Source organism: Anabrus simplex, chromosome 1 (genome assembly GCF_040414725.1).
Source record: "Anabrus simplex isolate iqAnaSimp1 chromosome 1, ASM4041472v1, whole genome shotgun sequence".
Taxonomy (NCBI): Eukaryota; Metazoa; Arthropoda; class Insecta; order Orthoptera; family Tettigoniidae; genus Anabrus; species Anabrus simplex.
Window position 1 is genome coordinate 840685205 of NC_090265.1, and position 15938 is coordinate 840701142.

The 15938-nt window shown below is 36.0% G+C and overlaps 1 protein-coding gene across 3 annotated transcripts in view; it reads right to left on the reverse strand.

Annotated features, from left to right (window-relative positions):
• The window catches only part of LOC136857612 (ATP-dependent DNA/RNA helicase DHX36), a 294182-nt gene that overhangs the window by 37255 nt on the left and 240989 nt on the right, over positions 1-15938 (reverse strand). For 2 of the 3 annotated variants that reach the window (XM_067136394.2, XM_068225253.1), the window contains exon 16: positions 11542-11839. In XM_067136394.2, coding sequence (XP_066992495.2) covers positions 11542-11839 — 298 coding nt within the window. Of the gene's footprint in view, positions 1-11541; positions 11840-14630; positions 14748-15938 lie in introns of those variants that run through there. The other variant, XM_068225254.1, reaches the window with a different exon arrangement.

Consider the following 15938-nt stretch of genomic DNA (forward strand, 5'->3'; position numbering starts at 1 on the left):
AGATTCCAAATACCAATATTCACGTCTGTTACCTTCAGTTCTGAGATATAAGTATCCCCATAAAAAGAATTTACTTTCTTCACTTCCTTTCACTTGTTTCTTTATTAGTAAATGATCTTCTAAATACCAATTATCATGACTGTAACATCTTCAGCTTTTGAGATATGTGTCCTCATGAAAGGAATTCAACTCCTTTTCATCCCCGCCCTCAAGATGATTTTCCCCCAAAAATGCATTTTTCTTTGTTTTTAAAGGAGATTCAAGTACTGATTTTCATGTCTGTATCAACTTTAGTTTTTATTAGATGTAAGTATCCTCATACAATTACGTCAATTAATTTTTCAATTCTTTCAAACCCCCCCCCCCCCTCATTGGATTTTCCAAAATCAAAGGAATACGTGTTTCTTTACTTTTAAAGCAGATTCCAAATACCAATTTTTACGTCTGCAACATCTTTCATTTTTGAGATAGTAGTATCTCCATATAAATAATTCAACGAATTTTTCAATTTTCCCTCTTACCTTTTTATCTGTAACATCTTTAGTTTTTGAGATATCACTATCCTAATAAAAATAATTCAACCCCATTTTCAGTGTTTTTTCTGAAAACCAAAAACACATGTTTCTTAATTTTTAATAGAGATAAAAAAAATACCATTTTTCACTTCTGTAACATGTTAAGTTTTTCAGATATACTGTAGACATGCTCATTTTAAAATTTCACCCCCTTTTAGTTCCCATTAAGTGGAGTTTCCAAAAACAAATCACCTATGTTTCTTTACTTTTACAGGAGATTCCAAATACCAATTTTTACATCTTATTAGATGTAAGTATCCTCATACAGTTAACGCAATTAATTTTTCAATTGTTTCACCCCGCCCCCTTCACTGTTTCCGAAATCAAAGGAATACGCGTTTCTTTACTTTTAAAACAGATTCCAAATACCTATTTTCATGTCTGCGACATCTTTTGTTTTTGAGATAATAGTATCTTCATACAAATAATTCAACTAATTTTTCAATACTCCCTCCCTTCCCCACTTTAAGGGATACACCGCTTAATTAGAAAATTATCGATTTTTTGTTTGTGGTCTCATCTGAAAGACATTTTCTTTCTGAACACATATTTGAAGTTTTATTCAAAAATATTCATATTTCGCTGAGTTATCGCAGTTTTAATAATACTATGTGCTGTTCTGTCAGCTGAGTGGGCGTATCATGACAAGCAGATATATTTTTCAGTAATTTTTTCTGTGCATCCTTTTAATCTTATTGGACTAACAATGGCTGCTGTGTTCTGGTAACCACGAAGATGTTCTTTTAACCATGGAATAGAAGGTTGCTTTGTTAATTACTCCTCGGCGAATGGGTATTGTTTGTTTTGATTTACCACTGGTGTTCTGTGATTTACCATCACATAGGGCTAAGTTGATTTGATTTTTTCTGTCTGTGCGATATTGGTAAATTATGAATAAGAAAGGGGGCGTAGCTCATTGTAAAAGAATAACTTTTCACGGTAATAGGTATTCAAAACGTCAGGGTGATGAAAATTCCCCCAACAGTTATGAAACACCTAAAAGTGCATTTGCTAGGAGGCTAGGTTTAGAGGTTAGCCCGTGTCCATCATTACTGCCTGACGACAGGGTAAAGAATTATCCATCTTCCCAGTTTGATGAAATCTGTCAGTGAATATGTAAATTGTAAAGTGTGTCATAATGCGATTAGTTTAGTTGAAACTTCAGTGCAGGGTTTAGCAAGTACTTGAAGAACAAGTGGTCAGGCAAGAAACTTAGTGATAGCAAAGGTATCGGTGATACTGGTAGATTAACAGATGCTATTATTGATAAACTGCAACTGTATTATGGGAATGCCATCAGAGAAAACAAAGAAGCTGTTAAAAAGTGAGGAAATCTATCTGGGCCATATGGCATCATGAATCTTCAAATGATACTGAACCACAACACTGGATGTGCCCATCAGGCCCTGATTCATGGTGTGGTTATCGTCGAGCTGAGGCAGAAAGAGCTGAAGTGCATTACAGGCATCCCAACCCAATCCCAAATGAGCATTATGATGGAGGTAAAGCTGATGTTCAGAACTTCTACGAAGGTGCCTGAAAAGTTGCACACAAAATGCAAATGAATCTTTTAACAACAAGGTTTGGTCAGTGTGCCCCAAAACCAGTAATAGTGGTCAGAAAATAGTCTGAATTACCGATGCTGATGCAGTAGTTTCTTTCAATTATGGGAATAGCACTAAATTATAAATACCGAAACATTTGGATGTTGGTGTTGGGAAACGTGCTAGGAGTGCACGGGCTCAACTTGACTGTAAAAGGGTGAGGTTAGCAGAAAAGAGTCTTTGTGAGTCCACTAAGGAGGCAAGCAGGACAAGGAGAAGGCTGAGACTAGAACATCACAACAAAAACATCGAGAAGGAAGGCGCAACATACTCTGCTGGAACATTTTAATGAAGTATGAAAGCAAGTTTTTTTGCTTTACTTTTAAAGCTGATTCCCCGAAAGTTGCTAATTTGGTTACAAAAAACATGATAAATGTCACATTTACCGCTCAAATTCCATGAAACTTTACAAGTACATTACCTTATACAGGTTCTCGAGGACGTACTAAGATAATTACAAACAATCCGAAAATCAATGAAATATTGATAGATGTATGAAGGAAAAAAATCAGAATTTTTAGCTAACTGAAACTTAAAAATATGCAGAAATTTTAGTAATAGTCCCACACCATTCATACTAGTTTATCCCCGGCTACATGTCGTTTGCTACTCAAAAAACAAAATTAAAATTAATATCATGAGTAGTTTTGCTGCAATCCTGTTTTTTGCGAGATGTTATCATAAAAAAATTGGATAATTTTTTCTTCGTAAATATTTTCATCATACTACCAAAAAATTCAGTTTATGGACAGTAAATGCAATTAGGTCTCCTTAGTTTGTTTACAAAATTTCATGCGGTTACATTGAAAAACAACCTAGATAGAGAGTTTTGCATCGTAACAATGCAGAGATGGCTATGAGCGGTGTATGAGCCCCCTTAAGTCGATTTCCAGAAGCAAAAAATACGTATTTCTTAATTTTTATGGGAGATTCCTAATACCAAATTTCATGTCTGTAACATCTTCAGTTTTTAAGATATCAGTATCCTAATAAAAATAATTCAACCCCATTTTCAGTCATTTTTACCCCTCACCCACGCAGTTTTTCCAAAAACAAAAAATACATGTTTCTTTATTTTTAATAGAGATAACAAATACCATTTTTCACTTCTGTAAAATGTTAAGTTTTTGAGATATACCGTAAGACATGCTCATTTTAAATTTTAAATTTCACCCCCTTTTTAGTTCCCCTTAACAGAGTTTCCGAAAACTAATCACCTATGTTTCTTTACTTTTACAGGAGATTACGTCTGTAACATTTTACGTGTCTGAGATATACTGTAGATATAGTCATTCTAAAAATTCACCCCATTTGTCACTCCTCTTTAACCCCCATTAATTGGATTTTTCAAAAACAAAAACCATGTGTTTCTAATTTTTAAAGGAGATTCCGAATACCAATTTTCAGGTCTATAATATTTTCAGTTTCTGAGATATAAAGGGGCCCATAGACGTGCAGTATTATTGCGCAAAATGGATTGTACAATATATTGTTAGCTGCCTATAGACGTACAATATTACTGCACAAAAATCGAGTTTGTGCAATAAATAGAATCGTGTGGAGATAATATTGATAGTTGTGCAATATATTGTGCAAAGGAAAATTGCAGTAGGCGGTGCTGATACTTTTTTTTTTGACATTCTAAAATGCCCTGATCCATAGGTTGTATCAAACTTTTTATGTTAGGGGGTGAAAATAAAGCACAAACTACATCACATACCAGTGAATTTGACCCTGCATTGTCCAGAAATAAAACTGCTTTAATAGGTAGAACCTTCTTTCTCAACAACATTTTTGTTTCAGACACGACAACAAACACGCGCGTGATCTCAATAGAGGGGAGTCACACTACGATGACATAGCAGGAATAAGCAGAAAATGAAATACTGTTGCAAAAACCATTTTAAATTTGCAATTTTTTTTCAAATAACGCTCAGATTTGCAAGACTCTGCTGTATATGTAATTTCCTTTTGTTTTTTTTACACTTGTCCAAGAATTATTTCCAAATAAATGTTTTTAAATACTTGCACACTACTGTAGAAAACACAAGCTTTTTAAGATACAATTTTCAATTTGAAAAAGTAACTACTTCCTGAATCTTTAGTAAGGCTACAGAGCTGATTTGAAGGCATGCAGCTAATAAAGAAAACTTGGATTATAAATAATCTCACTATTCCTGCTTATAATGGCCACTCAGGAGCCTCCATGCCTCAGGCGGCAGCGCGCCGGCCTCTCACCGCTGGGTTTCATGGTTCAAATCCCGGTCACTCCATGTGAGATTTGTGCTGGACAAAGCAGAGGCGGACAGGTTTTTCTCTGGGCACTCCGGATTTTCCTGTCATCTTTCATTCCAGCAACACTCTCCAATGTCATTTCATTTCATTTGTCAGTCATTAATCACTGCCCCAGAGGAGTGCAACAGGCCTCGGCAACCGGCACAATTCCTATCCTCGCTGCAAGATGGGGGCTTCATTCATTCCATCCCTGACCCAGTCACTGACTGGAAAACAGGTTGTAGGTTTTCAATGGCCGCTCAGATTGCTTCCCAGTGAGCAACCAGCTGCAGGCTTCATCAACTCCACCTTCTCGCTTTTGCTTGCTGGATTCAGCATATCCCAACTATGCTGAGTAATTAATTCTTCATCTTGACCTATTATTTTGCACAGGAAAGATATAACTCAGCTCAAATGACTTCATGCTTACTCGGAAGAATTCCAGAACAAACTAACCATAAAATCATGTGCCTGCCACCTTGTTAGCTTGCTACGAACTCTCCTACGTCATATGACTTGTCATGTTATCTTTCTTCTCAGTGGACGATACTGATGTAATTTTGGCAACTCACCTGTACTACCTTACTATCGCCTCTTGGCATTTCATATATACACGGGGACAAAAACCTAAGAAACTGTTATCACCGTGCTTTGGTTTGTGAGGAGAGAACCAAGTGCCATCCCATACTGTTCTTCAGTCTTTTCATCAGGCGAACTAGATCTCTGTTAAAGTTTATATATCCATTATGCCGTGTTAAGTATTTAAGTCTTTAAACTCTCGCATCTAGTGGGTGTTTTGTATATGTCCCTTTCCGTGGTGTTTACTTCTTCAGGTTGGCCTAGAAGATGTTCAAACCTGATAGTCAGTTCAATAATATAGCCTTGCTTGTTCTTGTAGGCAATCATGTCAATTCGCCTGGAACTATGATTACATGATATGCCGTGGACATCTTCATACATATTAAAATATTTACTACAAAGTTCTTCAGCAATGGAGGACCTGGTTTTATGGTGGCGAGAGTTCCTCAGTACACCACCGAATGGACAAGATTGAAGGATAATGTTCTTTTCAAACCATACAAATGTACTTCTTGGACGACATCTTTACACACTGAAGCATCAATATAGGATACAAGAGAGCTTCTGTTATTGATATCATCTGGTAAAATATAATTATAAAAAATCTATGAGAGACAAAAGCTGACTTCTTTCCAACACCAAAGCATTTCTACAGATTATCAAGTTTTAAGATTTATTTGGTAAAAATCTTCATTCACTAGGCAGCACAGTTCATATTCATTTCCATCCTAATATCACAGTTTGTTATAATTCGCACAAAATGGGGTGATCACATTTATGGAAACGTTTATTTCTATATTTTTTCAATAAAGCTCAAGTCACTGCCCTGAAAATATTTCCTATACTCGGAGCCAACTCAAGTCCTAAGCGGTCCCTTTGATGTTACATGTCATATAAAAGGTGCTTACAATACCTGCCAGGTTCAGGACCAGAACATAGATGGAGAAGGGCAAAGAGGGAATGTGCTCATACGTGGGATACTTTCCTTACTTCTTCAGTTGACTACCGGTATAACATCAAAGGGACTGCTTAGGACATAAGTTGATGCTGACTAAACACACCAATGAGTGAACAATTCCATTTACTATGAAGATCATGATCCTTAGGCAATTGGAAACAACTTACGTATCCTTCAAATTTTACAGACATATAGTAGTTGCTCATGCATCTGTCACTGCACATCTGTTTGGCCTGATTATGAAATTTTCACAGAACCACAGACACCATACTAACAGAAATAACAGTACAAATATAAAAGTGTGGAGTGTGTCTTACATACAGTCATGCAGCACTCAAGTCAGATGAATGGATGAGCTGCACATTTAGTAGAGCCCGGCTATAACCAGAGACAGCCGTGGTACTACAACTGCGATGTGATATTTGCCAGATGTTCAAATTTAACAGACATTTCTGATACACTGAAATACTTGGCAAAATTTTAACCAAGATAAATGGACCTAGAATACTCAATGAATTTGCATACTGGTCAATTAATATGGTAGTTTCCAGATACCCCTACACATAAATTTACAAGGGGAGGCTATGGCGCATGGATGACCGATTCGATCCACCCTTGGTACCATGTAGGGCATGACCAGGAGTATAACAGTTGCAAGTAGTAAGGGGCAATTCTAAGCAGTTTCCAAGAAATTAATTAATAAAAAATTGCAGTGTACTTATGTGCAAGCTACGTTTGCAAGAAAGACAACGAGCTCGTGGCACAGCAAGAGAAAGCAAACTTCATTGACGTTCATGAAAGATGTCCCATCATCGCACAATCTGGCCGCAAACCATGCTGCAGAAAATTGGTGCCGCCGACTGAGGGGGTACCACAGATTGAATTTTTATATAAACTTCTCTGGTTGTGGAAGTTATTTCTCTGTCGTGTTTGATAATGTAAGCACAGTTCTGGAGTTCTTCACTTGCCAATAAAAATAAACGTTGCATGGCTGCACTAATGGAGTGCATTTTGATGGGATGATCTATGTTGGTATATAATCTTCATCTGTGAAAACCTCATCATACAAAACCAGGTTTATTTGGCCTCCTCAAGAATCTATTAGGAAAAGAAATGTTTCTTCCTTCATGTATGGCTTCATCACATCGATCACAAAACCTTTGTACAATACTGTTGTTAGCCTCCCGGACTTTGAGGGTGTAATGGCAATTTTCGCATAAGCGTCTACTGATTTTCGCACCCTTGGTCCAAATTTGCCAGTCAGCTCTTGCAGACAAACGAAAACTGTTGCAAGTAGTTTTCTGGATAGGGTCACGGCATACTGTGCGGTATATGAATGCGTGACCTTATTCATATCCTTTTGCTTAACAAGCACAACCTTCGATTCTTGTTCGGTGATGGTTCGGTTGTACGTTGACTGGTATTGAAACCCTGGAAGAAAAAAAAAAAAAAGAGTCGAATGTAAGTACTTTATTGTCTACACAATATTTTACTTTGATATAAAAGAAAAAATACTTCTTTTCCAAGTACCTGTTTGGTCGTTGTTGATGATAAAATCCTTGTTGTAGTGTGGGACGAGGGCTGGTGTTTGCATTCAAAACTTTTCTGATGCAACAAGGGTCTCCTCCATTGTCACAGTTTCTCTCTTCAACACAAATTTTATTTTTCTTTGCCGAATTCTTTGTCTTCGTTTGAAGACCTTGACCCGCGCCTCCGAAGCTTTAAATTCCAATTCCAGAAATGGCTGGCAGCAGCCAGAGCCCACAGCTGCAAGTTCCTCATCGTGACTTGCTGGTTGGATGGGTGAGCTTCTACAAACCGATCACGAGTCCATGTATCAACTGTTTTGTATTTATCTGTCATGGATCCATCTCTTCTAATTTGTTCCTCCCATATCTTCAACTGATCCATTCTCTTCACACGGGAACCTCTCTGTCTTTGCAGAGTTTTCAAGGTCCATTTTGGGTGCTGTTTCACCAAACTGACCACCTTTATTTTGCAATCAAGTGGTATTATTTCTGTATCGATTTTCGACCCTTTTTCATCTGGATGGTACTCATCATTGTAAGGCAGAATCTTCAACTTGTGCGAAAAGGCCTTCTTCATTGCGTCCTTCAAACATAATAAAATTGTCTTCTCTAACAATTATATTTTCCGCTATACTTTCCATTATTTTGCTGTACAATTTTGCTCTGATTTCCATCTGCTCTTCTTTAATCACTGCGGAAGGAGCATTCCATTATTATTATTATTTTCCAGAAGGAGCTGCCCACAATACACTAGTGCAGTTTTTAATTGTACTTTCGACTCTTCACTAGTCTGCAAATTTAAATCAGGTTCACTTTCTTTGGCCTTTGAACACCCAGGCACATCACTGTCACGTGCAAAATCAGACATCTCACAATGTAAAATATCTTGATACTACTACCTCAAGAGCCAACAAGCGAATGGGGCTTCTAACGGTTGCCTTAACACTGTTTACCTGCCTCTAAAAAAAAATCTTTTGTTCGTGTGCAGCTGTCCTCGCCAGGTCAAAACGCATCCTAACAGATACTTGTAGAATGAGTCATTGCTTGCGGGATACGAGGAAGTCTGATTATTCACAGAAGTAATGAAAGGAACAAACAGTGCCTTTTACCGTCACTTGTATAATAATAATAATAATAATAATAATAATAATAATAATTATTATTATTTACATATTTTACGCCCACATTGGAGCACTTAAATCAATACATTTGAGTTAATTTCTTCTTTTTCTTTTCCCAGAACTTTCTCATACTCTCCAACCTGGAAGCCCTTTGTGTGTCCGATATAGTATATTGTTTCCATTCAACTGTTTTTAGTTTGAGACTTATGCTTTTGTTCTTCAAAATCCTCTTCTCTTTTCTGTCTTTGATTTGTTGCCGAGTTATACCCAATTCTTCCAAATCATCCTGAACTTCTTTGAACCAATTATTATTGATTTTTTTTCAAACAGTAATCAAATAGTTGTTTCAATATCCTGGTGTCTGGTAATCTTGATATGTGACAGAAAAAGGAAATTCTTCTTTTACGCATTGTTGATATTATTGATTCACATTCACGATAGACAATGTTGTTAGGCAACAATCTCCACTGTTCATCAACTTGGTGTTTTTTATTAATAATTGTTCTAAGAATTCTTCTGTCAGTTTTCTGTAATTTGTCTGTTGTAGATTTTACATTTAATTTGAATAAAGTTTCACTAACATACGTTGCCTCTGGTTTAACTATGGAATTATAGTGTTTCAGCTTAGCATTTATCGAAAGAGATTTTTATTTTATTTTATATGTTGGCCAGGTAAGTCTTTGTGCTTATTTAAATTTAGTTGTTCTGTGTTCTATTGCTTCTTTTTCATTTGTGTTCCATGTTATTATTTCCCCAAGATATTTGAATTTCTGAACAATTTTAATCTCTTTATTACTGTTCAGTTGAATAACTGGTAAATCAACTTTAAAAGTTGGCATCATTTCTGTTTTTTCAAATGAATTTTGTAATCCCATTTTTTTGGCTATAATTTCTAGTTGTTCAATTTGAAATTTAGCCTCTTCTATTGTATTTGCAAGTAATGCTAAATCGTCCGCAAAAGCAAGGCAGTTGAGTTTAATACTTCTACCGATCTTGATAGTCGGTTGGCATTTCTTGTTCCATTCACGCATAACCTTCTCCAGTGCACAATTAAATAACAATGGTGAGAGTCCGTCTCCTTGTCGAAGTCCAGTTCTTATAGTGAATGATTCTGATAATTCACCTCTAAATTTAACTTTCGCCTTCATATTTTTAAAAGTCATACTAATGAGGTTAACAAGTTTTTGGTGTAATCCAAATTCTTAAAGGCTTTTTAATAATGATTCACGATGAATACTGTCGTATGCTTTTTTAAATCTACAAACGTGATGACCAGACCCTTACTTCAAACTCTTTGGTGCTTCATTATCCATTTTAAACTAATGATTTGATCTGGACAGCTTCTACCTGGTCGAAATCCTCCCTGATATTCTCCAAGGTCTTGGTCGAGTTGTTCTTGGATTCTTGGGTATATAATCTTTGATAAAATCTTGTATGTAATATCAAGCAAGGATATCCCCCGATAATTATTTGGATTGGAGCGATCACCTTTCTTATGCAGTGGATGGATTATCGCTGTATTACATTCCTCGGGAAGCTTCTCCGTGTTCCAAATATCAATGATGTATTTATGTAGGTTTTGAATAGTCTGATCATTAGCATTCTTCCATATTTCTGCTACCATTTGATTCTCTCCTGCTGCTTTGTAGTTTTTAAGTGCATTAATTGCTGTTTTCACTTCATTGTAAACTGGTGGTATAATCTTTTGTAATGGAGTTTTATTTTTTGGGTTAGGGTCAAATTCTAAATGTTCCACAGGATCCTCACAATTAAGTAACTCTTTAAAGTATTCTGCAAGGATGTTAGCATTATCTTGATTACTGTGTGATTGAAAGAAAACGTTTACTACTGTATGATTTTTCAGAACCCTTTTCCTGCTAAAAAAATAATTTATTGGAATTGATTTGAAAATGAACACCTTAATCTGAGAGAGATGTGGAAATATTTGAAAAAAAAAAAATCATCCATCGGCAGGATTTGATCCATACAATTTACGAACTTCATCGTGTAGATCCGTATTGATACAGTTAAAACCAAGAAACAATGTTAGGTTTTGGCTGATGAAGTCTCAAATAAAGACGAAACATATTTCTAAATATTTTTAATATATTTGTATTTAAATAGTTCACTTGTAAAGTGATGTGTATTGATTGGGTGGACCAAAACCTAACACTGTTTCTTAGGATTTGATCCAGTGAGCCTGCACATATGAAGAAGAGCTCTTGCCGCTGCACCACGAGCTTGTTGTCTTTTTCGTGAACATAGTTTGCACATAAGCGTACTGCAATTTTCCATTAATTAATTTCTCGGTAATGACTGAGAATTGCGCCTTACTACTTGCACCTGTTATACCCCTGGTTATGCCCTACACGTGCACCAAAGATGGATTGAATCAGTCACCCATGCGCCATAGCCTCCCGTTGTTAGTTCAGAAAGACAGAAAATATAATCAAAATCAACTTTTAACCTATTAGGTCGTTACTTACATGTAGTACACGTTGAAGAGATGTTAATTACAGAACAAAAATAGCCAACTGGACACCAGTACGATCTGAACCCACAACCTCCGATTTTGCGTCGGTTGCTCTACCAATTGAGCTATAGTGGTCTAGGTCATCTCTGTTATGTTGGAAAGTATCTAAGCTACAGGTCTGGCACTACTGCCATCACACTATAGAGTGCGTTCAAGTCGTCCGTTGTGGGCCAAGTCAATGAATATTGAATTATCACGACTGTATTGTAATCCATTGGCCATTTTCGTTCTGTACTTAACATCTCTTCAACACGTACTACATGTACGTAACACGACCTAATAGGTAGAAAGTTGATTTCAATTACAATGCGGTCATGAAAATTCAATATTCACAGAAAATATATGTTCTAATTCAATGCAATACTAACCTCCACTAATATGGAAAGAGTTTCATCACAACGAAATTGTACAGAATCATTGATCAGGATATCCTTTCTTCCCCTCCTGAACTTGTGTCCAAATATTACAAATGGCAGAGAAGATATCATTGTTGTATCATGAATGAAAATAGATGAGCTCTTCAGCTTTTTATGGTAAACCAAATACGGGCTTTCAAATTTCCTCGTTTCTTCATTGATGGAAATTCTGTGTAGTTTTACTTCGCCATCCTCAGGCGTTTTCAAACCTACCTTGACCCTGCCAAGGTTCTTCAGGAGTTCAACTTTCCTGAAAATAAAAAAATAAAAAATAAATCATATAGGAAAAAAACAAGGAGCAGGATGATTCTTTAATCTACATAAATAAAAATATAATTTTGTCTGTACACTTCAAAGTCTTACCTCATGGTTCATTTTTATCCTGGATTAGTTATAAACAATTTGAATGTAGGTTCAGTTTAATTTTTTGTCTATCTGCTCACTTGTTTATGAGCACAGCTGAACAGAATTTCCAGAAACTCAATGTTTAAGTTTAGTAATAGCTGTCGTGTTCACTAGACTATAAAGTACTGTATATTAATTTACTAGTATTCAGTGGTGTAGCCATATTACAAAACCAGTACTAAATAAAAGGTGAGCAAAATATAATTTCCAATATTTCATGTGTTTTTACTGAACAAGGAATAAAAACAAAGTATAAGCACAGCCCCTTGATATCAGTATCCAAAACTTAGCCTCACCAAGGACGTGGTTTGGGAGAAAGAACATTTTTCTTGATCATGAAAGGTGCCAACTTAAATAATTCCTTTTAAGTAATGTTTAACCCTAGAACTGGCAATATTCAACAGTTTGGTCCCTGCTGTAGTGGCACTGTTGAATATTTGACATGTTCCTATTTCATTATGTAATTTCCTCAATTCTTCAACAGATGTCATGGGAGCCTACGTTTCTCATCCTCGATGTCCACAACAGCCATGGATTCAGTGTCATTCATACTTACAACCTCTTTGGGCATAATATCATGGAAATAAATGAGCACCTTTCCCGACCATCTGTTTGGGTGTCATTGCTGTAGGGTTTGCGAACAAACATTCACGCTCTGTGCTTCGCTATTATATTTCATAGATTTCCGTTCAGTGCAAGTTTTATTATTTGATTGATAATATACAATTTAGTTCAGTTTGTGTCTGAATATGGCATCTTCATTATGGAAAATTGGTGATGAAGTATGGCAAAATTTGTTAGATTAAATTGACGGATACTCCGGCCCCGCGGTGTAGGGGGCAACACGTCCGCCTGTCACCGGCGGCCCTGGGTTCGATTCCCGGCTGGGTTAGGGTTTTTTAATTGTAAATGATTAATATCCCTGGCCTGGGGACTGGGTGTTTGTGTCGCCCTTAATAATAATAATAATAATAAATAATGTTATTTGTTTTAAGTTCCACTAACTACTCTTTTATGGTGTTCGGAGATGCTGAGGTGCCAGAATTTAGTCCTCCAGGAGTTCTTTTACGTGTCAGTAAATCTGCCGACACGAGGCTGACGTATTTGAGCACCTTCAAATACCACCGGACTGAGTCAGGATCGAACCTGCCAAGTTGGGGTCAGAAGGCCAGCGCCTCAACCGTCTGAGCCACTCAGCCCAGCTTTGTCGCCCTTAATGTTCCTTTCCTCACATTCAAAACTCTACACTTTCGCAATTCCAATTACATGCAGGTTCATATCATATGGTGCAAGTAAGGGCAAAGGATCTCTATAGGTCGATGCCCCGAATAAATGCATCATCATCATCATCATCATAGACTGTTATGCCTTTCAGCATTCAGTCTGCAAGCCTCTGTGAATGTACTAAATGTCACCACAATCCTCTATTTGCAACTAGTGCTGTGGCCTCATTTAGTTCTATACCTCTTATCTTTAAATCGTTAGAAACTGAGTCTAACCATCGTCGTCTTGGTGTACCTCTACTTCTCTTACCCTCCATAACAGAGTCTATTATTCTCATAGGTAACCTATCCTCCTCTATTTGCCTCATATGACCCCACCACCAAAGCCAGTTTATGCGTACAGCTTCATCCATTGAGTTCATTCCTAAATTAGCCTTTATCTCCTCATTCTGAATACCCTCCTGCCATTGTTCCCACCTGTTTGTACCAGCAATCATTCTCGCTACTTTCATACTGGTTACTTCTAACTTATGAATAAGATATCCCGAATCCAGCTTTTGCTCCCGTAAAGCAAAGTTGGTCTGAAAACAGACCGATGTAAAGATAGTTTCGCCTGGGAGCTGACTTCCTTTTTACATTATACTGTTGATCGCAACTGCGAGCTCACTGCATTAGCTTTACTACACCTTGATTCAATCTCACTTACTAAATTACCATCCTGGAAGAACACACAACCTAAATACTTGAAATTATCGATCTGTTCTAGTTTTGTATCACCAATATGACATTCAATTCTGCTGAATTTCTTACCCACTGACATAAATTTAGTATTCGAAAGGCTAATTTTCATACTATACTCATTGCACCTATTTTCAAGTTCCAAGATATTAGACTGCAGGCTTTTGGCACAATCTGCCATTAAGACCAAGTTGTCAGCATAGGCCAGACTGCTTACTACATTTCCACCTAACTGAATCCCTCCCTGCCAAATAAATAGTTTTTTTTTTTTTTTTTTTTTTTTTTTTTAAATGGACGGATATGACTTAGAGGATACTGAGAATGAACCAACAGATTCTGAGTCGGATTCAGAATGTGTATTAGCTATTTCTCTGCATCAAATATTGGAAAGTGAAAGTGATGACGAGCCTGCCATACTGCAACCTATGGTCTAAGGCATGCCAATAAATTTTCTCGAATATTTTCAACAATATACCTCTCAGAGCGATGAAACTTCTGCTAGTGCATTATAGGTACATTGTTATTTTTGCAGGGCCATTGGTGACTGGATAGGAGGATAGGAGACATAATGTTGAATGAAAATCAGGACAAAATAACAACAATGTTTATTAAAATATAATGAAAACTCAGCCTGGATAAATGCAAAATAAAAAAAACATAATACAATATTTCACCAAATAATTCAATTCATTATTGCTTGTGAACAAATAAAATGACTGTGAGTCCTTGCATGCTTCTCGGTTTCATTTGATTCCATTACTTCTTCAATGAAACTCCCTCCAACATTTTACTCTGCAACATTAAATTAATCATGTGATTAGCAATGCTATCATTTTCAATTGCAACACAGGTTTAGAAAATTCTCAGGTAAATTACTTTAATACCTCTTTGAGAAACTTCACTATCGAAATTACACTTACTTATTTAAAAAATTATATTAAAGATTTACTTTACCACACTTGTGAAAAATCCTTTCTAAATCGTTTATCACCATCATGAAATTCTTTAGCTTATTCTCAATAAGTTCTGTACAAATCACTTTTGGAAAACTCCTTACAATGTTTGAAAATTTTGAAAAATCCTTTGGCGAACTTCCCCTCTCTCGTAGACTTCGCTCGACTGTATTCCTTTAGAATTCTTAATAACATTTCCTAACTAACTAGCATTTTATGGATGGATAGAGTATCAAGTAACATTATGTGGAATCAACAACAACAATATCAATGCATCATCAATCACCTCAAATACACAAAAGATAAGCATTCCTGGAATGATGTGGGTAAATGTCACGAAATAACATAATTCTAACAACTGTTTATAAGTAGATTTATCACACAATAGAACTATAATATCTTTATTATTATTATTATTATTATTATTATTATTATTATTATTATTATTATTATTATTATTATTATTATTATTATTATTATTATTATTATTATTCATTTATTGTCACCTTCTCTTCCTCTTGAATTCGGTTGAAGATCCTTACAACATTACCTGACCATAATGAGAACTCCTCATGACTGTAGTTATAAGATAAAATAGGATGACAAAATTTTTATCTTGATGAATAATCATCACCATCAATAGAAATATGCGTCTAAGAGCCTCGAGAAAATCAAATAATGATTAAGTCGTGCATTATTCATATCAGTTGTTGAGCGAAGAACAAGAACTATTATTAGTCCCTAAATCTTTTCATACCATCATAAATCACTATCACCACCGTCATTCAATATAATCACTGTGATTCATTATAATCATTATGACTGATATGCACCCTAATGGTCCCATATCATCGATTCATCAAAATTTACTATCACAATGATCGCTAAATTTTTCTCAACAACTTGTTAAAATTTCCCGACCTTCCTTATTATTATTAAAATTATTTTTATTTCCTACAATGGCTCCTAGAACGTTCTCTCGATGAACTGTTCTTATTACTCGTTGATTACCTTCCCTTCTAGTATCAAT